This window comes from Arctopsyche grandis, chromosome 6 (assembly GCF_051622035.1).
Source record: "Arctopsyche grandis isolate Sample6627 chromosome 6, ASM5162203v2, whole genome shotgun sequence".
NCBI classification, from domain to species: domain Eukaryota; kingdom Metazoa; phylum Arthropoda; class Insecta; order Trichoptera; family Hydropsychidae; genus Arctopsyche; species Arctopsyche grandis.
The window spans coordinates 22,263,746-22,290,207 of NC_135360.1; the positions used below are offsets into that span (position 1 = coordinate 22,263,746).

Genomic DNA, 26,462 nt, shown 5'->3' on the forward strand with positions numbered 1-26,462 from the left:
ATGATCTGGCTGTGGGTCGTACCGGTGGTTATATACGAGTCTGGCTCAGGTCGACGAGAGGGGGCAGAGACAGGATGGGTCACCGGAGAAGGAATCTTCCGTGTACTGATAGCGGCCACAAAGAAAACCGGTAGGAGAAGACTTGTGTTGTGATAACGGTGGTTACTTTGTCCAAGTAACTGAAGCTTGAATTTGAACCAAGTCGTTGTGCAAAACTGAACTAAATATCGGAATTCATAAATTATACATGCAAATATTAAAACTTGCCTAATGAACTTCATATAAACCAGCAGAATAGACTATTCGTTAGCATATAATGCTTTGAACAGAGTGGTCGGATTTGGTGCATCCGCTCTAAAATCTCCAGATAAACGAACGACAGATTAACAGAACGGCAGCTTTAAACGTAATTCTCGTTTTCTCGAATGATAGATTGCACATCAGATGACGGGTAACCTTTCGATGTGCACAGATGCAATTATTAAAATTGATTTGGATCTTTCAGGCGAGTTTAATAAGGCAAGATTCGATAAGTTCCGAATCTTGCCTTATTAAATATTTTAATAATTGCATCTGTGCACATCGAAAGGTTACCCGTCATCTGATGTGCAATCTATCATTCGAGAAGACGAGAATTGCATTTAAAGCAGCCGTCCGTTAATCTGTCATTCAATTTGTCTGGCGATTTTAGAGCGCATCCGAGTGGTCACGGCTTCAAATCCCACTGGTTTCTGCTGGCCAGACCTTGGATTTGTGATTCCAGGTCGATCGTTTCCTATCAGAGTTTGGCAATTTTGCAATTGGCTAATAGGCAGAGAGATGTAATAAGAATAGAGGGGCCTTTACGAATAAATAATTGTTGTCAATTTTACGCGGTACGTCTCTATAAATACGCTACATCACACGGAATACAATCGGATCAATTTACTTATAAAAATGTATCCCATGCTGTTTATTGTGTGTTTTTGAATGTGTTGTACAATTTTTACCGATGCTTGCCCATCTTGCGAGTAATATAAACAAACAGGGAAGTTTTTATCGGACCTTCGTCGAGCACCAAGCGTCAAATACGACTGATGCTAAAATTATTTAGATCTGTCCGTGGACAGAATGTCACTTGACAACAATATAACACCTAAAGCCACTTATATCGATATTACATTTCTCTGCTAATAGGTGGAAACTCTGCCTTATCATCGGAAAACAAGATACTCGTGTATAACACAATCATTAAACCGATATGGAACTACGGAATCCAACTCTGGGGCTTTAGCAGTTCCAACATTGAAATCCTACAACGGTTCCAGGACAAAACCTTGCGAACAATAGCTCGAGCCCCGTGGTTCACAAAAATACTGAGATACACGAGTATCTTAATACCACAACCATCAAGGAAGTAGCCGCAAAACTTAACATCGGTTATAGGAAGCGTCTTGTGTGCCACCCAAATCCTTTGGCGTGTGGTGTGCTAAAGGAGAAATCAATGAAAAGATTAAAAAGAAAAAGCCTTTGATAAATAATAATTAAATCCTATATAAAGAACGGTATCTCCAATGGGAGATATCGTTCACACGATGGAGCAACAATCAAACAAACTATTAAAAGTCGAAGACTGATCTTAGTTAAAAAAATATTTTAAAAAATAGTGTCTTCACAGGTTATCCCAATATGAAACTGTGGCCAGAAAATACATACATAATACACAATATGCATGTATGTATATACCAGGAAAGCCTACCAGTTAAACCCCAATGCGCCTTCCTGGCCAATTATAAACATCGATAAAAAATTTACAGACGAATTTTACAGAGCATCATAGAGACATCTATGGATAAATTTGACAAACATTTTCCACCTTTAATCAGAAAATTTGAGATGCTGAAAACACGATTTTTTTGCAAGAAGTTGCCAATTTGGTGGAACCATTTCAATGAAATCAGATAAATTGGCAAACTCTGACAGGAAAATATCGACCTGGAGTCACATATCCAAGGTCTGGCCAGCAGCACCGGGCCAAGGATCGAACCCGTGACCACCCAGTTGAAATATATGTATATATTACATATGTTACAGTTCAAGTGTACATTTCTTTCACAATGAATGTATACTATATTGTTACACGAACCAATCTGGTCGGTTATATGTAGTGTGCACAAAAAAACAAATTGACAAACGAACTATTTTGTCCATGCACAAACTATTAGGCATAAGTTTGAGTATTCTCAATCGTTTGTCCCATCTCTATGTACATATGTATGCTTATCCTGGGTTGGAATATTTAGAAAAAATGCAATTCATTTTCTTTTTAAGTACTCCGCGTTTTGAAACGCGTTTGAGTTTTGACGGTTTAAAGTTGCATGCGACAACTGGTGAGTCTATTTGAACGAAACACTTAAACTAAAACCGCGAACAAAATAGCATGTTCATGAACGAACCAGTGTAATCACTTGGATTGAAACATACATATGTATATACCAGTGGCGTGCGGTAAAATTATCTCTCTTTTTGTCGTACAGCCTTACTTAATTTGCGCGAGCAGGATACAAGAGGAACAGGCTGTTCCTCTTGTATCCTGCCCGTACGACAAAAAGAGAGAGAATTTCACTGCACGCCACTGATATATACATATGTACATTTTTAGTAAAAAGGTTTGAACCAAACTCTGAATAAAATTTGAATAAATGTTGTTTTTATTTATTTGGCCGTAATAGTCAACAATTTTTGTTGTTAGCATCTAAAAGCTATTAACGTAAAATTTATTTTTACTTTTATAGAATATAATATTGTACATAAGTACTATAATTGTGTAATTCATTATTCGAACAATTAAAACTAATCTACAGAGCGCGACCGTATATCACGCAGATGCAACTTTTTACTTTATCTACATATGTATCTATGTACATACGTAGTAACAATAGATGATGTTTTGTGATCTTGCAAAAATTCGAACTCGAGATTTTGACTGATTCGAACTCAGAATCGATCACTGATCACGTTTTCATGGTCTAGAAAAAATGTGTGTGTGTGTGTCTATGATTCTGTGTGAGTGTTTTGTGTGTCGGTGTATTTTGGGGATTTTTGAGCACCGTTCGTCCAATCGAACTGAAACTTAGTATCGGTTACTAAAATTTTTATCAATACGACGTAAATTTTTTAATTGATCGGAAATAGTACCTCCACTTATATGTAGGTGTCCTCTTTTTTTTAAGTTTTTGAATTTAATTATCTTCCTAACCGCTAACCGAATCAAACTGAAAAATTTTTACTTGTAATAGAAATTATAAACTTTATACCCAAATATTTTTAACTGAACCGGAAGTAGTAGTTTTACTGTGGAGAAAAGTTTTTATGTTTTTCTCAGAAGCCCTTCGGTTTATTGAACTGAAATTTCACATCCAGCTTAATAATAAGCTATGTATGTATAATATAAAAATTGGTAAGCATCCGTCAACCAGAAGTGGAAGTTTACCCTTGTTCGATTTTTCTTCCACTATTTTTTTCGACTTTTTAGGCATGTGTGCTCTTCACTAAAAAATTCAAGTATAAGTCTTGTATCAATGTGATGAAAAAATAATAACTAAATTTAATAAACCGGAAGTGGGATTTTTTCCTCTTAGAAAGGTCAAAATGTTGTGTCCACTAGTCTGTCCACACCCCTGAACGTATCAAGCTGAAAATTTATATTTCTATTCTTTATGTACTAATTTAGAGCTGATAAGGTTTGGGTTAGAATTTTTAAACCGGAAGTAGTATATTTTTTAAAACAATATTTCATTATTTTATTTTGACCTTTTAAATTATATTTATTTTCTTGATATTTAATATGTATAATACTGATTGTGATTTTAATTAATAAAAAAAAATTGAACAAAATCCGACAGCCAGAAGTAGAACTTTTGTCTTATGCAAGTTTCCATACATTTGCACTCAATTTGTATCGAAAATGCTGTCATAGCTATTAGTATTTAACAATGCTGCCGGTATGTGTTTTTTTTTTTGATTTTTAAATGCTTTTTATTATTACGAAATTATGTTCATAATACATCTTATATCTATTTTAATAGCTACTGATCTACTGATCATTTTCTATTTTACAATTTAATTTAATTTGGTTAGTAATCATAGGATTATATTATTCTAATGTTAATCTACAGCATAATAGGAAAAAGAGCTCAAAAACCTATTTACAATCCTTATAAATGCTCATAATACATCTAATACATAATATTAATTAAAGACTCACTACAGTCGATGACCTAAGTATGTGTGAATGTGTATTTACGGTTCAATATCGAATTTTGTTTTGTGACCTTCTTATATTCTTCAAATACATAGATAGCGATAGGTTGATCACATCCGAATTTTTTTCTTCACTCCTTCATTAAGTAACATTCATAAAAAAGCATATTATTGATGCTTTATTAATACAATTAATAATTAGATGAATAAAATCGTTTTTGCAAGCGCTTTAAAAGTCTCAACTTCAGCCTTTTGATCTGTATGACAAAATAAAAACTCAATTAACTACTCTTTGAAAACGAAGAAAGAGTCGATAGTAGCTTGTCAACATTTCCAATGCAATTTCCGCTACAAAAGCGATTTGCAAACTTTTCAACGGGTACGTTTGCTCGTCGTTAACCCGTAATGTGCCGCGCGCGAACAAAGACAAAGTTTATCGCATCTCACAAATGAAAATGTTTATTTTAACCGATCCCCCTAATGGCGGCTTTTCAACCAAGATTGCGGTGTCATTAAATAGATGAAATTATTGCTTTTCATTTCTATTTGTTTCGTTTTAATTTTTCCGCATTTTTGTCGAACAATCGCTCGCCATTAGCGGTAATATCATCTCCGGTGACCGAACAAGACTCTTGTCCCGTTCTAAGGCGTCACACTCAGATAAGCAATGAATTCATCCGCACCAAAGTGAGCCAAGTCCATTTGAAAATGTATCGAAAACACTTGAAATCCGAATTAGTTATACTGTTTGTCTATAATGACGAAATATCGAATAAGCATCCCTTGCTTTATAATTAAACTTTAGAATGCGTCCTATTTACATTTTATGTATGTATGTATGTTTGTATAATATGCATTTATGATTTCAGTTTTTGTTAATGGATTGTATTTGATCAATCATGTTTATCTCTACATGTGATCAATCACATTGCGACATTCTATATTAAAGTTTATTATTTTAGTTTCGGATGCATTTTTTGTTTGTATATTATATCACAAGCTTTGGATAAGAAAGATTGATTGTCGTGTAGCTTTCATCATGCTTTGAATATTTTTATTGCTATATTTTCACTGTCTAATAAATTAAAACGTGTGATACTGTTTAAGTATAATGTAATAATATACCGTTTAGAAAACCTTTTATAAAGATTGAGTCGATTTTTTTCTATCCTTATGTGTGTAATAAATACTTACATACAAACTAATAGATAGATTTAAATATATATACAGCTTTAATCAATAAATTTTTTGTGTTATATCATGCTTTGATGCATACATGAACTGTCAAAATACATACATGAACTGTTTTCCGAATTTAACAACTGGCTTATCTTTGCTGCGAGGAATAAAAAATGCATTCCATTTTTCAAATGTGCAAATTCAGCATATACATATTTCTATTAACAAAGTATTGCACAATTTTTTACTATAATTTGTATGGCGTGTGATTTTTTTTTATCTTGAAAACAGAGGTAAATAAAATTTTGTAATATACATACATACATATATGTATAAGGAATCATCAGTTTCTGAATTTCACTCCTTTAGTATGGATGCACATAAAATGCAAGTTTTATTGAGGCCAATGACTCCTTGAACCTCGGTTGCAGCAGTTACCTCTTAAAGATTTACATTCCTGGGGTTTTTTAGCACATTGTGAATTTCCCAAAATAATTTATATACAAATGCGTCCCTAAACTATTTATTGAGATATGTATTTCTCAAATGTATTGAAAAAAATTAGATTTTTTTTTTAAATTTTGAAAATTTCACCTAAACATATAATAGACATAAAAATAAGTACCTTTAATACACATAATATATGAAAATAAAATAAAATATATTTTTTTATTACATAAAATTTATTTATCAACGACATTCCAGTTTAAACAAATCACAGGGGAGGTGTTTTAACGTATTATAATTACACACAATTATTATTGACTCGGGGGTACAAAAATACATACGCTTACTCATACATTATATCACATATTTTAAAATAAAAATCAAATTTCCGTCGCCGATCAAATCAATTGATACGAACACTATCATTTAATATTATTACAATCATTCAAAAACGCACGCATCATAAAATTTGTCAATCGTTTTTGTTTTTTTTAATCAATCTGTAAAGAAATACAGAAAATATGGAATACATATAAAATCATAGGTTAGCGTGAAAGTGCGAAATCATTTGAAACTATTTTTATTCGTACAATTACATACAAATACATAATATATTATTTGCCTTTATAAAAAAAATGCCATATCAAACAATGTGACATTATGAATTTATCAAATATTTGATGAAACAAATCTTTGAAGCTGTATTCCACCAAATTATTTTCCACTTTCAAAGTAACATAATATATTTTATAATGTAACAATTAACCAATGCATATATTGAATGTTTGAAATTGTTTTGTAAATAAGAAACAGAAAGGAAATTGTTAAAAATTAGATAGAATAGAATGATCATGTATTGTTTATCGCAGTAGTAACGAAAATAAAAAATATAAATCAAATGTTGAAGATATTTTTCAAAATACATACTACAATTGTAGATGTTGAAATTCAGCACATATGTATGTATGTGTGTTTAAATTTAAGTGTACATTAAGAATAGAATAAAATTTACTAGGTATATATGTAGAATTAAATCAAACTAATTAATTTTATCCTAAAATATCATCATGACTATGTAGTCAGTCAAAACTTTTTAAGAAGTTTTATAATAAAATATATAGACTTCGTGCACTCGCCAAAAACAAAACTATTCATCACAACACTCATTTTCAAATTAAAAATATTTTAACAACGATTTTACAAAACAAACACAAGAGCAGTTCTACAATGTGAATGTAATTCCATCATTGTCATCGGGGGGCGGTTGTTGGTATTGTCTGTCTGGAGCTTGTGCATAGCTAATGTACGAGTTAACGGGACGTGCGGGCTCTGTCTGCAAAGTATATCCAACATTTTGATTGTTATTTCTATTATATGGAATGGATGACAATAATGGCGGCGAATGGAATGAAGAAGAAGGCTGAAGATTTTGATTATTATAAGGATAGTTTAATGAGAGTTGTGGTTTGTCGATGATGTCGTATGTTTGTGGTACATTTTGTTGTTGATTCTGTAAAGCGAAAACATTTCCAGATTCATATTCCTTACCATATTTCGTCGGCTGAGATCCTTGCCAAACTTGTGAATTAGTGTTATATGGAACATTCCTATTCGGTTGCTCCGTTGTGAATTTGTTAGTATTGTAAACCCCCGACGAGCCAGAGTTACTGGTGGGATATCGAGCCGCCTGATTGTTATAAGTTTCTGGAGCTCTGCTTATTGGGATGTTTTGATTACTCGGCTGTTGATAAGTAGGTTGTGAGTTTAAATTTTGGTTCGATGCAGCTGATCCTTGATAATTTGATTGGGAATTGAAATTTTGGCTTGATCCACTTGCTGCTCCTTGGTAGGCTGGTCGAGAGTTGTAATTTTGGTTATCTTGATTTATTTGAAATTTGCTCAATGAATCTTCGATGACGGAAGATTGATCTGGTTGTTGGACTCGGCCGGCAAATAGTATTGCTCCACTGTCGTTTTCACGAATGAGGAAAATGAACGGATGGTCGATCGTCATTCTAGCTGTTGTGCCTCCCATTAATGGAACTACCATGGCTCCAGTTGCAGCAGCAGCAATTGATCCTTTCTCGTTGACTTCAATGCGTGTCTTGTGAGCTACCTGGTCTACATGAGGGTTGCCGTTATGAATCATGCCCGTCAAATTGGCTCTCGATGTAAACAAATCATTGATTCCCATCTGGAAACAATTATATAACCAGTTAATAAAATGAAATGAAAAAATTATTCATATGGCAATATAAACAATAGATAAATAAAAAATTAAGAACCACGAGATTAGCTTCAACATATGTACATATTATATAATTACATTGATACTTTAAAAGTAAATGTTAAATATCATTAAAATAAAGTTAGTATTTTTAAATCGACAATAAAAATACAATAATATTTATGCATATGTCAAAACATCTTACATATATGTATGTACATACTTCAAAAATTAAATTAAATTTAAAGTATTAAACATATCTACATACATACATATGTATTACACAAATAAATAATTATATTTTATGCAATATTTGTATAGGATTTATCCTTACTTTTTTCAAGATATTTGTCATGTCATCGCTGTAATCAATAGTAAATTTGGGCATATTCAACTGAACTTCTGTGGACTCCAACTGATCCAAAATAGTCTGTAATGATGTTTGCGAGAAATCTCTGAGAAGGGTTTTCAATCCATTCTTTTCCGTGGGCAAAACTATTAACATTGAATACTTGCCACCCTGACAAAACACATAATATAAAGATTAGTAAGCTGTAATTTATTTTAACCATAAAAATTAATATCTCAATAATGAATATATACCTGATAAAGCAGTTCGATGACTTGAGCGCTGAATGAATCATCGATAAGAGCATATTTATATTCGCCTTCGTTTTCCATCGTTGGTGTTAAAATGCAATTATCATTCACGTAGAAGCATTTTTTGCTAGTAACCTTTTCATCAAAAGCCGATTCCCAAGTTCCCTTGAAGTACAATGCATTGGCCAACATCAATATGGTGTTTGGATCCAAAGATGCTATTAAAAATCATTTGGTTAAATCGTGTATATTTACATATTCTTTCAAAGACAATAAAAGTTCATATGATATTAACCTCCATCAACAAGTTCGGAAATGTGGCCATGTGTAGTTCCACTGACCCAATTGTTTATGACATTAGCGGCTGTGTTAGGTTGACCAAAATCAATGCGATCAACTTTAGAACGATACATATCACTCAAAACTGCTTCATAATCTTGATTGACATTGTACCTGTTGGATAGGAACACCTTATTGGCACTTTCAACTATCACACCTGGAGTTTGAACCTTAAAAATAATTTAAAAAAAATGTTTTACATATATTTTTTTTTAATTTGTATTAGATTTATATTGATTCTGTTTACCTGTAATTTAGACAAGTATACGTTGAGCAGATTTCTAGTTTCAGCTTGATCTGCAGGCAGTCTTAATACGCTTTTGATTTCTTCGGCTGTATTTCCCCGAGCACCTTCATATATCATTATGAGTACTGATTTTATGCTAGCCGGTGATATCATGAAATTACTACTGGTGGCTGTTTCAGCAGTATCTCTCAGGAGTTGAACATCGAAATTATTTAATCTCTTAGAAAATGACGGTCGAAAAGGACGAGTCGGCGTCAAGCTGAAGTCCTTATTTGGATTACGGTCAGCTGGAGATGGGGTTACAATGGTCACCGCTGAAATTCACGATTGCAATCATATTAAAATTATAATTTATAACAGCCTTATATTATTTGTAATAGCAACTTGTTAAAGTTTGACATATTAAGAATCTCTATACACTAAGAATGTAAATATAATTATTTTATAATCTTATGACACCTGTTGGTTCGTTTACTTTAATTTTAGTACATACATACATATGTATGTACAAATATGAGCCATTATATTTGAAAGTGGCGGAAGTCCAATTTTTAGTTCCAAAAACACTATTTAATTCAAAAATTGCCATTACTTATTTTAATTCGATATGTCTAGAATCTCTGAAAAGCAGAATAAACGTATTACAGGCCACCTGTATTTTTCTATGTTGTTAAACGCAAAACAGTATATTGAATGTTTTGCGAGATATTTCTCGAAATGAAGAAAAGTGGACTTATGCCACTTTTAATTATAGTTTTATATATTAATATTTTAGTAATAAGATGGGAGGAATATATACACATATTTTATAGTATTTGTTTACATTAAATTGAAATCTAATAAATGACAAATCAAATTAAAATATATATCAATTCTTTATTTCTTTTGAATTTAACTAAGAATTTACAATAAGTTGAAGTAGAATTCAATCATATTATATTCGAATTATTGAATCGTTTCAATATTATCATTTGCAATTCATATTATTTTCTACATTATTCCAAAATATATTTGTAAAATCATGGTCATAGAGAGAGATAGGCAGTATGTTTGTTGCACAGCGTTTCTTAAACTAGGATCTGAAAAGTAATACTAGCAAATCCATCAAACTGTGGCAAATTTTTTATCAATCATGTATATAAAAGCTCTAAAAACCTACTTCTGAAAAAATTTTCCATTTCTGGATTCCAGCAACAACCTAATTAAAGATTAATTTAATATATACGCTATTGCCGCTAAAAATCAGTCAATCTTTAAGCGAGATAACCTCATTAATGTATCGTATGACATATCAATGAAACTCCTTTTCAACAATACAGTTATTATAATATTTGGATTGTGGCTAGTGCTAACAGGCTTTCTCTGTGTCATTTATGTACATATATAATATATGTGTTTATGTAAAATCAAAATACAAAAACATACCGAATGTCAAACTCGATCTAAGAATAAATAATATGCACTTTCCTTTACTAGACTACCTTTCAGATAGTAAGAACTACTATTATATTATATACTCAATTTTTGTGCCACTTTATTTATATTTTTTAATTAATTTTATATCTATATGAATTCTTTTTTTTTATTATTTACATTGTGTATGAGATATTCAAATATTTTCCAATCAAATCGGGATCTAAAGACTATTAACGATACAAGGAGATTTATGTGACTTTGAACATATCCAATTTCATTTTTAAATATTCTAATATTTTATACAGATAAAAATTTCACGTTAAATAACTACATATATGTACATACATGAAATGCTATTGATATATGAAGTTGTTTGCTAAGAAGCCATATTTTACAAGCTTTTAATTAGCTTCAGTGTTATTAGTTCAGTGATATTCCTGTCCGTCAAAAAATTGTTATCTGATTTTGAACCACTTCCACTCTTTATTTTCAATGTAAGACTTTTTTATGAAACTAAATTTGATATAAGTTGCGTTAAAATAAGCATAGGCTCCACATCATATAAATTAATTGTATAAAAATGCACCGGTGTGTAAAAAAAGATAACACGGAGCAAAACAAGTGGCGAGCAATATGAAAATGCATAATTAGTGGCGCAAAACTCGACTATAAACGGGTATGTATACAAATCTAAAAGATTACAAACTCAACTCAAGGTTATCACAACTTCACCATGATAATTACGACTGGAAACTTGTTCCATTCCGTCGATTTTCACTTCCCCACCATCCTTGCACTGATCATACAAAAGAGTTGCAAACGCCTACTTACGAAACCATATCGCACATTTCAATATTAGTTGACATAACATTATTCACATCAATTACAAAAAAATAAATTATAACACTATCAAAACATTAATTTGATATATGTATACATATACATACGTAAGTCTTTATCTAATGAAAAAAATCCATATCTTGCATTGAATTGAACTATTTTATAATATAAATATAAGCATTAAAAATTTTTTTTTAATAAATAGCATTTAAATAATAAATAGGGCAATTTCTAAAAGTAGGAGACCTCTATGTTTAAAATTTAAATTTTCAATACAATGATAAATAGTGTTGATCTAACTCGTGTGTGACCCAACTTTTGCGACATTTGATCTTTGATAACCTTTCCGAAAATATATTTAATTGATATTACACTAGCAAACGTACTCTATTACGAAGTGGCATTGATCATTTATTCAAACGAACTAAAAAATGTTGAAAATATAATTTGCACCGTATGCTAATTTGCCTCTTTCAATAATGAAGTTGACTTTGAAAGTTTCACTTTTAAATTTATATGACGAAAAAATTAAATACTATCACTGCACTATTGGAATATTTTGCCACTGGACAGTATCTATGTATGTATATTTACCGGCTAATAAGCACAGCAGTAGTTTCATGTTGAAGCTGCTGATTGCACCTCCAATTGAAAGCAGTATGCAGACGAATGAACTTTATATTATGGTATATATTGCAAAAAATATAGATGAAAACGTCAGCACACGACTAAGTCTTAAGAACGAATGACGCCAATACGAACAGAGGCCAGCCTTTAGTGACGCGACCTGGAAAATCCCACGTTTTTGCTGCTAACAAATCGTCCAGGCCTTCTCAAAGTCCGTGTGGAGGGGGGGAGTCGCTTCTCAACAAGTCCCCTTACACTTGACATCAATTTCACGTAGTTTTTTATTCGAATTGATTTTAATGCATGTCAAATTGTTTAGAATTTGACTACTGATTACAGTATATGTACATAGATGAAATTGCATGTTTCAAATATGTTTTTTCTTTAGATATAAGAAACGTTTAAGAAGCTTCGTCGTAGTAGTTGAACTTCAAAAGTCGCAGCAAAAACCCCAAAACTGGTCCCATTAATATAAATGTCGCGGAATTGTTAAATTTGTTATAAATGCACAATATTATCTTATATGTACATCGTACTTTATTATGCATTTGTAGTATTGCAATTCATAATCTTTATTCACATTTCAAAGCAATGAGCGATTATAATTCATTAATCGATTCAATTCCGCACACGATTTCAATCTTTCATTTTTTTATTTTTCACCTACGATTAAAGGCTGTACAAAATAAACTGACTCGATTTAGTTTTCATGATAGTTTTTGCAAGTAATGATGATATGTTTTATAATAAAGTTAGATACTCTTTACAATTTAGCTCGTTGGCCTCGATTATATATTTGTGTTAATAATCATATTGATTATACTTTTATATAAGAAAAAGCTATTGAAATAAATTATATGATCTTAATCACTATATATATACATATACATATATGTATGTACATATTTAATACTAGCAAATCTTAAAGGATTGAAAATCAAAATCCTAAGAAAATGAAAACCAATACTCCTTCAAATTGTATATCCAAAAGCAAAATACATGAACAAACATGGTCAGAATTTGTGTGAAATATCATATTGATTTTGTGACTTTTAAAAAACAAACATACTCCATAGAAAATGTGTATATTTTCTTAATATGTACATATATGCATCAATAAGTATATGTAAGTATTTTAACCTTGAAATTTGTATTGTTTATAACAATTTTTGGAACTAAATGTGTCAGAAAATGACCGAGCCTTTCGTGGAAATTTGCCAAAGGTTATTTGAAATACAAATGTATTACAACGTGAGAAGATTCGTGAGATTCAATGAATAATGTGTACACAAAAAAAAACATATTATTGTAAAATAAATATACTCGTAGTAAAAGTAAATGGATCAAAATATAGATGAATTTAATTTGTGACCATTGTTTAATTTTATGAAAGGTTTACACAGAAAATACGTTCTATGTATGTTAAACGAGTTTGACCAAATTCTCAAAATCCCTAGTTTTTATTTTTCTTATTAGAATAATTCCGACTTTTTTGGAAAACACGTCTAAATTTACCTGATGGAAATATTCCGGATCACCTGGCATTTCGAGTCATTAGCTCCGTTTGGAAATTTTCGATAAGTGTGTGAATTTTAATCTTTGATTATACAGAAAAAGAAAATACATACGAAGTGGATATTTTTAAGGTGACGCATAATTACAGACCGACCGTAAAAATCAAAACAAAACACACGTATGGTCATTAGAGGTGATTTTAAGGGATACATTCTTACCTGAGAAATATTACAGGTGATATTTATTTTAACAATGAAAATATGCGGTAATTGAACGCATTCGGAAATACCCAAAATAACTTATCGCCATTATTCCATTAACGTCATTATGTACATAAATACAACAACAAGATTTAAAATTTAAGAACTTAAACAAATGTGAAAACATGTACATATGTATTATATATATGTATATGTATGTACGTAGAAAATCAAACTGTATTCTAGAAATGATGCATTTTCGTTTACGGCTAAAAAATTTTATCAATGAAGAAGAGAAATTCTTCGAATTAAATTCCATTTCTCATAATAATATCTTTTGATACATAAAATAAAATATCTTTTTCGCAGAATTGAATTGAAAATAAAACTGTAAATATTTAAAAACACCTTATATTTTAGATTGCTTTATATCATACACAATTCTGGAAAGATAAGTAATCTCAATTATGTTCGCTACACAATTTATTTTTTTAAATGCAAACAAAACGCGGAAAACCTTATATTATGCCTTTGAAACTTTGTGATAATGAAACAGTATCGTTTATTTTTTTATAATATATAAACAAAAATTAATTTTACCAATTGCTGGTAAAATCGTTTTAAGTACCTGAATACAATTCAACAAACCAAAGTTGCAGGAATTTTTTCGGGTCATTTGTACATTTTGAACTGAATAAGTTTTTTCCCAAACATCTATATAGATTAAATACACATTAGGCATGGTTTTAATGTGATTTAATATTTTTTTTATAAATAAAATAAGTTTATGTTAGTCAATGATGTTTATTGCATATAAAAAATCACAAATTACAAATAATTGCTTAACTTAATATTTGAATTTTATTGTTATTATTGTTTACTGCCACTTGTCTTACAACCATGTTATTTTTGTCCTAAAAAATAAAAATAAAGTTTTTTTAAATAATATTTCATAAGACGCAAAAATTTTCAACACAAAAACACACACTTTTTAGATATTACAGTTGTTAATAATATGAACATTTGTATGTATGTTAGTAAATTTTTCGAGATGAATAAAATGAGATAATGAGATGAGGAAAAAATTCATAAATACATGCGGAAGATTTTTTTTCAATATTTATTCATACGGCAAACAAACTTTCTGGCAAATCGAATGAATCAACAGGCTTCAAAGTTTGATTTTTCTATTCAACGATTTCAACGAAGTATTATTTTCATTCAAAAATGATCCGTACTAAACTACAACATTTGACCGATGGATGACACAATAACAGGAAAGATTATCTTTATAACTGATTTATAAATGTCAGAACGTCACAATTTGCATACAGGCAATATTACAATAATTCATCCTGGCTCTGTATTGTTTATTTTCGCGTTTTAGTAAATAGAACAATTGAATGAGTCACGTTTGAACAAAATCTATTGTTCATATAAAGGTTTATCTACCGACTTTTGGAGTTGTTACGTTTTTGATATAATTCTCACCACATCCTTATTCCAATCGGGAAATACATATTAACACAATAGACCACATACACAGTGAACTGAAAATCTATTGATTACGAATTTCAAGGACTACAAAATTGATTAGATAATTTAGCGGATGAGAATCGATTCGTTTCGTTCATACATATGTAACATCGTCGAATTCGAACTGCGTCAGATACGAATTTTCCGTGAACTTTGCACGGCTGAGTAAACTAGCGTAATAATAATTGTTCCGCTTCACGATCATTTAAAACGCAACTGAAATATTTTACTGATTTTATTGTGGCCATCAATCGCCAAGGCCAGGGACATTGAAAATTACCAAAAAATATTACTATATACATACATTGTTAGTCTTGGAAGTTGCGGGCCGAAATTTTCCCCAAATTTACATCTCGTCTCATTTAGCTTTGGCAATAAATAAAACACGCATACAATATTTATTATAACATCTGAGTACCATATCGAAATCTAAACCTGTCAATTGATCAACCATCCTACCCATTTCACATTCCGAATTTGAGGCGACAGAAAAATTCCCACCCGAAGGCGGGGGCGGTTTTTTATACCGTCGAATTGAATTTTAGAATGTAAACAGTGTATGAGTTCAAATTTAATCCGAAGTTAATTTATTTCAAAGTTTTCCATCGTATGTCGTTACGAAGTAATGGCAGGTTTTTCCAGTATTTATTTTAACTCAATCAAACATCAATATATGTATCTATTTTTTTAAATTTACTATTTATGTATATGTGGAAGTGTATTTTTAGTTACAATATATATGAAAACTGGCGTTTTAGGTCATTCATATTCAAATACAATTCAATTAGTAAATTATATATCTACAAGCGCAAATACACTTTCAACAATGTGCGCCAGTTGTAATATAACAGTTGAATTTTGACAGCTCTGATATTTAACGAATGTTTTAGAATTCAATAATGCGTTAATATTTGCTAGTCATTACGATTAAAGGTAATAAGTACTGGATTAAGATAGCTCTAAGAATGTGTTCAAAACAAAATTTTGTCTTTCCAACCCAATTTACTAATCGAATGACGTTTTCACAAAAACCTACACCTCTCCAACTAACCTGGTACCAACTAATAGTTGAACTGTATTTCAGTTGTAATATATTTTGACCAGTTGGAATGTAATTCGCTATATGAATCAACTTACGTTGGTTAGACGGAATATATTAGAACTGAAAATACGCTTCAACTGTGACAATTTTATAGTTTTGATATATTTCACTATGTATATATATATTTTTACTTTATCTATGGTTTTTTTAATAACATGCATTGTATATCGTCGTTGATTTGATTTATCCTCCAATTCTAATATATGTACATGTAATATTTTACGTAAATGTTAACCGCAAGTGCGTCACGAAATAAATATGTATGAATTTATGCATATGTACATATATAAAGGTACGTATGTATGTATGTATGCCCATTACAAATCGACACATTGTTCATTTATCGAATTAGTTTTACCTTCTGACCGTATTTCCCGTCATAAAATATACGGTTAACAATGTTGTGGTTAATAAATTTATTAAAACTTCTTCTTTAAAAATAAAAAAAGTTAAATATTGGTGTAGAAGTAGATACATATGTACATACATATGTATGTATGTACATATTTATGGCTCGAGATTTTTTTGCCACAATTAGCTTTGGACCATATGGTATGTGTATCTGATTTTAATCGATGTTTGATTTTTTTTTTACTTTTGGTGTTTTTCTCCATTCTAACATTATTTTATTGCATAATCCGTGAAGACTTTGACTTCTGTGGCTGTCATTCGATATGCAGTCAAATTTCGTTCTATATATTGGTAGGAAGTCCTATATATTGTTTCGATAAACATATGTACTGAAAATTGGTAATAGTTAAATTGGAATCCCTAGTTATTTTGTCCGAGAATGCGAAATAATTAGTTACAAATTATACCTTACAGAAATTTCACTATTCATTTTTATATAGAATTCGCCTGTATTCGGTTGTCATATGTAGACAGTACATTATTTGTAGAACTAATAGTAAGAACACACTCAGAAGTGCGGCACGGGACGCGTATGTGGACTCCAGCAGTGAGAGGCGTATCTTCATACGGTAATTTGTAAGATTTTATTGTATAGATTTCTTCTACATTTCTTCAAATATGGGAATCACAGTTATCGATCCGTGTCAAATTTTGTTAAACAAGGATAAAATATCACGAAAACACTCCAGGGGGCGAGGAACGCTGCAGTGCAGATTCGGCTTACCGGAGGACATCTAGAATTTCACATTTAAAAATAGTTTTTTGGATGTGCAAAACTATTTTTAAAAAAATCACGTGCCGCGTATGGGTTTGGTGCATCCGCTCTAAAATCGCCAGATATACGAACGACAGATTAACAGAACGGCAGCTTTAAACGTAATTCTCTTTTACTCGAATGATAGATTGCACATCAGATGACGAGTAACCTTTCGATGTTCACAGATGCAATTGTTAAAATGGTAATTATTAAAATTGAGTTGGATCTTTCTGGCGAGTTTAATAAGGCAAGATTCGGAACTTATCGAATCTTGCCTTATCGAATCTCGCCTGAAAGATCCAACTCAATTTTAATAACTACCATTTTAATAATTGCATCTGTGCACATCGAAAGGTTACCCGTCATCTGATGTGCAATCTATCATTCGAGAAGACGAGAATTGCATTTAAAGCAGCCGTCCGTTAATCTGTCGTTCAATTTGTCTGGCGATTTTAGAGCGGATGCACCGCATCCATTATAGTATGTATAATATGTAGATGTGGCGACAGACCCGGCCCGAAAGTACATATATAGCACCTCTAGGCAGATTGATTTCAGCCCCCCCCCCCCTTAAATATTTAAACAGTAAATTTCATTAAAAGTTCTTGAAATTTTATGTCGAAGAAAAATATATTAAGACAAAATCTATGGATCAATTCGGTATAATGAATAAATTTTATAGATTGACATTTCTTCTTTTGAATATGATTGGAATAAGATATTTAATTTCGTGAAGCAAATCCCCGATATATATGTATATATACATACATACATATGTTTCAGCGGTATTTTATATAAAATCCAATTCCAAATAACCATTTGTACCGACGACAGTTTGCTGTTCTACAAGTTTTATTCATGAGTTGTTGATATTTGACAGTCAATTTCCTGCGTTCCTCGTAAATTATAATATTTTATAATCAGTATTGTTACTTGGAGTAGAAAAATTAAGTTGAATATGGAATGTTTTATAAGTTCAAAGAAAGCCAAAGTATTTTTTTTTTATTTTTCAATTTAATAAACAAAAAAAGAAAAATTTGGGCGCCTCGCAGCACCCCTTGTATATGGCGCCCTAGGCACGTGCCTAGTCTGCTCCACCTTTGAACCGGCCCTGTGTGGCGATGTTAGTATGAATGATGATGAAATTAAGCAAATAAATAAATGTAGAAAAAATATGAAAGCAAATTTCAAATAAAAATACTTTTTTTTTTAAAAAAAATTATATTTTTTATTTAAATAGTGTATTAAAGCAAGCGTAGAAAATAGAAGTTTCATACATACTGACTTCTTCTTAATGATGTTCCGTTTCATTCCACGTTACGAATGTCCGAATATCCAAATCACAAGCACACCGAATGCGAAAGTATTACAAATAAAGAAAATCATAAATAAAAGCTCGCGCACGTGAGATCGCTTGAATGCTTCACCCCTCTTGCTGATTTGCTGAATCATTAAATTGACACCGAGCGATCTCACATACGATCCTCAGCCGAAAGTTCCCCGAAAGCTCCATGATTGCATCAATAAGATTCGTGTTAAATCTGGCATTTTGTATTAAACGAGTTTCTGACGTCATCGCGATACGGTCGACTGCTTATTTTTGCACTTATTGGTCATGTCATGTCAATGACGTCATTCAAAATTCACTCTTTGCATCTATGACTTGTGTCAATGTAAACTCGTTAAATTTTAACTGTTTTGAAACAACGCTCCTTTTATGTACATATACATAGTAGTTATATCGATATTTTACGACTCTGGATAATAAAAATAATTCTCTCATATAAACTTTATGACAGAGTGCAATATGGTTTTCCTATTACAAACCCAAGACACACTGTCTACTTTTTATTTGAAAGCATGTATCTCTCGATACATATTCATATATAGTATGATTAGTTATATTTAAGAAAGGTTATTTAACAGATGCGATTCTTCATTCCGCATAGTTAGAATGAATGTTTCGCTATTTGTTTATCGGTCCTTAGATAATTTAAGGTTTCCAAACAAACAAAATAGTTGATATTATGACTATGGAATTCTACAACTTCATGCACAAGCTAACACAGGGTAGCACCAACACATATATAGGAAGAACGATGACGATTGATAGACGAGACAAATACAACAAATACATTCATAGTATATAATTTTAAAAATCAAAACATAAACATATGTGATTTCCAAAAATCAAGACATACCTGGTTTTGATTGACTTTGAATTGACTGTGGTGATGAAGCTTTTGGGGTCGATGTAGGAGGGGCTTTTAGCGGTGGAGCTGCAATAGATGGAGCCGCTCCATCTGATAAATTTGAGGGATCTTCGATTTTCCCCATGAACAAGATCTGCTTGGTAGATTCATCCTCAATGTAGAACAAGAAGGGTTTGTCAGCTATGAACTCTTCGGTGTAGTCTTCGACTCCAAATTTATTAACAAGTGTGACTTCTGTACATAAAACAGGATATAATTTAAGATTTTGAGAAACTGCTATTAGCTCTATGTAATAAATAGAATAATAAAGAATTTATGCTGATTTAAATGCTGCTTTATTGTTTTTTATGGTCATAAAGTTTCTTTTGTTTATTAAAATTACGTATAACGACGTGTCAAAGGTATTATATAGGTTAAAATGTTATGAAAATCGATAATCCTATTAAACATTTGTAAAATGTAACAATTTTTCAAATTATAAGAAAAAATCTGCAAATTTGTGAATTCTTCAAATTTGTAAACATCTATAGGATTCATTAATTTCATTGGGAATTTTACTTTTAGTAATTTCACATACATAGTATATTTTCTAGTTATTCACTACGTAATGAACTTACCAGTGGCAGCATAAGCCGTGCTTCCTAGTTCATTTACATCAATTCCGGCTTTTTGTAGAATGTTGGACACTGATATTTTTTCTGTTATACCTCGTCCCATTGCAATACCAGGCAAAGAAGCCGAAGCTCCAAACAATTCGCGGATTCCCATCTGAAAAAATTATAATAAACACACAAATATTCTCAAGTAAAATTTCATGTAAGGAAAATTTCAAGAGACATCGACGAACGGTCGAAATTGAAACTTTTTCTATATGAAAACTAAAATGTGTCAAAAACATGCATTTTTTAAAACTTATAACTAAAAAATGGATACAAACCTCTTCTAAAATCGGAACAAATCGTGACAAATAGTTGAATTTGAACACTGGAAGGCTGACTTTAACCAAAGTATTGTCGACTAAGAATGAATCTCTCTTAATCTTCTCTGAATTTACACGCGAAATCAAATCTGCAAGACCGTGAAGAGTGTCCGGCAATAGAATATTCATGGCAAATTTACCACCCTAAAAATACGAATGTATAGTACATTTTTACAATATAAATTGATTCAGTTTGCGTCATCGATCTTCTCACTTTATATGGCATTCTCAACATTTTCGCATCCAGTGTTTTCGAGTGGTAGTAATAGAAGTAGTTGGTTTGGGTCATAAATGGGGCGCTGATAGCTCTTGACGCATTTAATTTGAAGAATCCTTGTTTTGTCGCATTTGTTAGGAACTGATGTTCCCAAGTTCCTTTGAAGAACATACCGTTCAACAAGATAACGACAGCATCTTTCAGATCGTCTACAATTCAATTCCAAAAACGGTTAATTTTAAAATAAAAATAGTGTGTGTACAACATACAACAACTAGCCTTCTGAAAGTAAATCCTCAACATTTCCATTGGTAATCTTTTTCACCCATTCGTTTGCATTTTTTGCAGTTTGGGCTGGATTATTAACATCCATTTTTGTCATTACAGTTTTGTAACTGCTTTCCAGAATCGTTGCATGTTTGGTGTTCGGTGTTATCGAACTATCTAAATAAAGCCGACTAGCAAAATTCATAATGTAATTTTCGTTTCTTTCCTGAAAACATCAATCAAGAGGATTTAAAATGATACACAAATTTTCCCAATTCTGTGGAATTTTTACCAAAAAATGAAATTGATGTCATGAACTGGGTTAAACTCTCACAGTTTAAAAAAATAAACTTAATTTAACCATATATTATGCGAAAAATCATTTTTCAGTTTTTCAACTGCTTTGATGATACATATGTATGAATATACAATACATATATACATGCAATACATATATTATTAATATAAATTGTTCTACTTTATCCGAATAGTCAAAAAAAACGGTAACACATGGAATTCAAATCCTCTGAGCTTCAATTTTTGGTTTCAAAACAAAAAAAACTTATTTTGAGGATTCGTAGCCGAGTTTTCATTTCAGCAGAAACTTTCATTTTAGTTGAAATCAATCTCTAGACTGGCCACAGTTAGAATATAATATTAAAATTGTATGAAAACGATTACAATTTAATAAGTATATTATTAAAAAAAATACAGTCACTGTGTGACATCGAAGAAAAACATGTTGATTTTTTTGTGTTGATATTTAGTATTTGAAACAGCGTTGTGAGGACATCTGAGTGCATTATATTGTATTTGATCGCTGAAAAAAAGATATTAAAAACAATCCTATTCTATTCTCCAAGGCATGTAAATTACCAGCAACGAATCTAAAGCTTTCTTGAATTTCATTGTCGTTATTGATTTTTTAGAATTGAACTCCAAAACTTGTTCGATTTCCTTGTTCGTCTTTCCAGATGACACTTCGAAAAGCATGGCCAAAGCAAACTTCAAACCAAAAGGTGACACTAAAACATTCTCTCGATTGTCGTTTGAGATTGTCTGAAAGTCAAAACCAATGTTAGTTATGCAATAATCAACGATCAAAATGTGTAATTAAATAATCACCTCGAATAAGTTCCAGTCGAATTTATCTGTGGCTGTATCCGACGGTTGGAAAGCTCCTTCGGTTTGAGCTGTCCCTTCTCCATAGATGTCTTTTATATTTTGTTCTATATTTGGCGAGACACGACTATTCGTTTGACACAAAACTGTGGTTACTGTGAATATGAACGCTGGAATCAAACAATGAAAGAATTACACTGATTGTTCCACTGATGTGCATCCAACTCAGTTTTACATGTTTTGTAGTCTGATCTTGATCATTTTAGTCATTCGGGATAAGGATCGACACCGATTTTTGATTGGGGAACCTTGATGGGTAATTTAAAATCTAAACTAGGACAAACTGCCGTGTCCTAGATTTTACGTGTTTACCCATCCGTAACGATGAGGGTCAACACTTTTTCACAAAATAAATTTATAAAAGCCTTTAATCCAATCTTTAATATCCATACATTTATATGTATTTAAGTAAATTTTAATATTTTATTTAATTATAGTATTTTCAAGCGTGGAATTTATGAGGATATGTAGAAGTTAGTATATCTTATATACATAAGTATGAACAATTTCAACGTATAGGTAACGGGTAGAAACTGGTTTTGTATAAGATCTATACAATAAGCTGTTGTCACAAGAATGTATATATGTATGTATACATATGTATGTATGTACATATTCATCTCTCTGAAAGATAAACTCAAGGCATCTACATATGTACATCATTTTTACATTTAATATTCAAAAGAGAAAATTAATATAGGCAATTTTTTTCAAAGTAGTATAAAAACATTTGAAAATTTTACATTGCTTCATAAATCACATATTCATATGCAAATTATATTGAAATAAACAAAAACAACTCGGATAGAATCTGCATGAAAGTAGCCTATTTTGTCATGTTGATATATGTACATACTTGATACATACATATGAATTTAGATACATATGTATATATATATACATATATGTACATACTTCCAAAACGGATTATTTTACATATAAATATCACTACATATCAGTAGAATCAATACTATTCATAAAAAAGCATATTGTAACTTAATTCCGAATATTGATCATGATTGTTTATTAAACATTAAAATCTCAAATAAAAAATCGACTATAGTAAAACCAGTTTATCTTGGCATGTGGGGGAATTTCCTAACAATTTTCGCTAACCACAAAAATCCTTCAATAGTTTTTGCATTTGCAACTTCTTCACGGAATATACGATTGATAGATATTATCTACGTACATATATATATGTATGTGATGTGATGAATATTGGTATATACATAAGTATTTGATTATTATTTTTTTAGATTCATTCTGTAGAAAATCGTGATCGACGAGAAAAAACAACAATATGGGAACACCGAAGCAAAATGACGCATGCAAGATAACTACCACATTATTATCCAAGTCGATTGTTCAGGTCTTGGAAACTGCAAGAAAAATAACCAGTTTTACCAGTCCTTGAGTAAATTTTTAGAAGCGTCAAGATAACCAAATATGTAGTGACCATTGGGAACTAATTATTAAGCTAATTAATTTTGTTTTCTCTGACGAAATGCGATAATACAACAATTCTAATAAACGTGACAGTTACAAACTCAATAGGTCAATTGCATGTAATAATAGTCTCAATCAGTGTAAATAAAGGTCTCAATCAGCGTAAATAAAAGTCTCAATCAGTGTAAATAAAGGTCTCAATCAGTGTAAATAAAGGTCTCAAGCATTGTATGTTCAATAGTAGATCATAGAATAATAAATTCGTCAAATCAAAACGTATTTTGAAACATTTAGTAGTACAAAAAAGTCAATTGACAGAAGGCATGATTTGAATATATACATATTTTATCTTGACAACCTTGACCGTATGTACATATACATATGTAGCTTTTGAAGACGAAAATAAATTACAATATTCAAAATTAAACTGAAATTACAAAATCACTTCTAAATAACTACATACTACTTAAAATTTAAACCAAAATACGTATAGGTCATTTAAATAAAGAATTCTTAATTTAACTGAAACTTAATATTCACTACATATGTACATACATCTAATATATAATTTCGAAAGAGACTTTGTATGTATGTATGTATGTTTGTTTGGGTCTTAGATTCCGTAACGTTCAATTTAATAAAAAAAAACAAATGCATATTGAAAATAAATTTAAATAAAATAAAACTATTCAAATAAATTTAAACAAAATAAAACTATTCAAATAAATTTAATAAAATGTTTACTATTTGTAGATTGACCATGTTTAAGCGGTTTATTTTACAAATACCGAGTGAAGCCGGGTAAAAACACTAGTATACTATAATGCACATTTCATTTCATAAATTACAATCCTAACCTATGTATAGTAACTAATCAAATAAAAAACAAGAATGTACTCATACACATTTTGACTATTTTCGTCACATCGTATTATTATTATATGAACATATTTATGTATATGAATATACTGATACCGAGCTGTTAGTCAGTATACCTATTGTATAAAGTGCCGCATGCGACTCGTTAGCCGCAGGATGGTCATTGACTCAGACTGTATATGCTTCAAACATGAAATCTCAGATTTTAATTTAAGACAATTCGCTGACGTACATACATATATTAATGCAAGTTTAGTTGTACGCTTTTTGATTACAATAAAAAACGAAATAAAAATTTACAAAATTAACATAATGAATTTTAACTCAATTTGCACGGAATCAACACGGAAAGGTCAAAAGATACGGGTATATTTCAACTGCGGTTCAAATATTTTGATATCGTACGTATGTATGTATGTATTTACATTCGGTGTACGACCTTGTTTTGAATTAAAGTGTTTATTATTTAAAAAAATAAATACATTTATACGTCGGCCAAAATATTGTTGTACAAAATATAAATGTCAAAAAAAAATTATACAAAATATTAAATTGTACAAAAATAGTAACTTAATTACAAATATAAACAAACGACCTAAACTTACCTACTACGTAGATAATAAAGTTGGACATGTTGAAGCTTCACTAGTCTACGTCGATTAGTAAAAATAAAATACTGTGGTACTGCTTATTGGGTACTCATCAACCAATGTTCAAAATGGCGCTCGTCGGGGGTTTATCGCTTGGGTTTTTCCTAATACACAAATACAGATAAGGAAATTTCCGAAATCAAAATAAATCAATACACGGTATTGTGTCAGTGCGTCAATTTCCACGTTCGCTTACGTCCCGTCCCCGGAACTTCTTTCCCGCGAATTAATTTTCAAAATATTTTCGAAATTAATCCGCACAGCGACGTGCCACGACAACAACGTGTGGTCGACGAGTGCGAATCCACAGTAGAATTATTAACCAGACTCGAACGATGAGCCCGTGATTCCTAAACTGTGGCTCGCGTCGCCCTTGTGCAAAGTGGTCAACCGGTTCAGCCGGATTATCCGGTGTAGCGCGAATTTCTAAATTTGCGGAATTGACCATATATTATATGTATGTATGTATATATGAATATGTAGGCATGTATGGATGACCGAAACCACATGTCAAAATACAAACATATATAAGAATACTTAAGAATGAGGTGAGCATAAGTTCTGAATGAAATTTGTTATTGAGTGTTTTAAATTATTTGTTATGTTGAATGAAGGCTTTTGTAATTTGGCTATTACATACATACATATATTTATATGTTACAGTGAACCTGTATTCTCCAGTGAAATTATTCTTCTTCTTGTTAATGCATTGTCCGCATCCGGACGTTGACGACCACCTCGTCGATTATTTGCATCGGTCTTCAGCGGCTTGGAACAGGTCTTCGGCGCTCATATCGGTCCACATACGCATGTTTGGAAGCCAAGATAACTTTTTCCTGCCAATCCATTTTTTTCCTTCTATTTTCCCCATGGTTATCAAATGGAGAAATTCGTATTTTGGACCCCGTATCATGTGTCCGAAGTACTGCATCTTTCTCCGC

At 31.1% G+C, this 26,462-nt stretch overlaps 1 protein-coding gene across 3 annotated transcripts; it reads right to left on the reverse strand.

Moving 5' to 3' along the window:
* Positions 1 to 6,078: 6,078 nt before the first annotated feature.
* On the reverse strand, positions 6,079 to 25,905 carry LOC143913344 (uncharacterized). 3 transcript variants are annotated; one of them, XM_077433067.1, is made up of 15 exons: positions 25,718 to 25,905; positions 25,477 to 25,625; positions 22,487 to 22,653; positions 22,238 to 22,420; positions 21,374 to 21,587; positions 21,092 to 21,303; positions 20,836 to 21,021; positions 20,516 to 20,666; positions 19,887 to 20,132; positions 9,282 to 9,595; positions 8,991 to 9,204; positions 8,699 to 8,913; positions 8,430 to 8,615; positions 7,417 to 8,062; positions 6,079 to 6,368 (listed from the first exon to the last, which is right to left on the reverse strand). In XM_077433067.1, exons 2-15 carry the CDS (start codon positions 25,502 to 25,504, stop codon positions 6,364 to 6,366), a joined length of 2,967 nt encoding a protein of 988 aa, XP_077289193.1. In that variant the 5' UTR covers positions 25,505 to 25,625; positions 25,718 to 25,905; the 3' UTR covers positions 6,079 to 6,363. The 3 variants fall into 3 exon arrangements, with proteins under 3 accessions (XP_077289193.1, XP_077289191.1, XP_077289190.1); XM_077433065.1 differs by having other exon boundaries at positions 6,079 to 7,201; XM_077433064.1 differs by having other exon boundaries at positions 6,098 to 8,062.
* Positions 25,906 to 26,462: the final 557 nt, after the last annotated feature.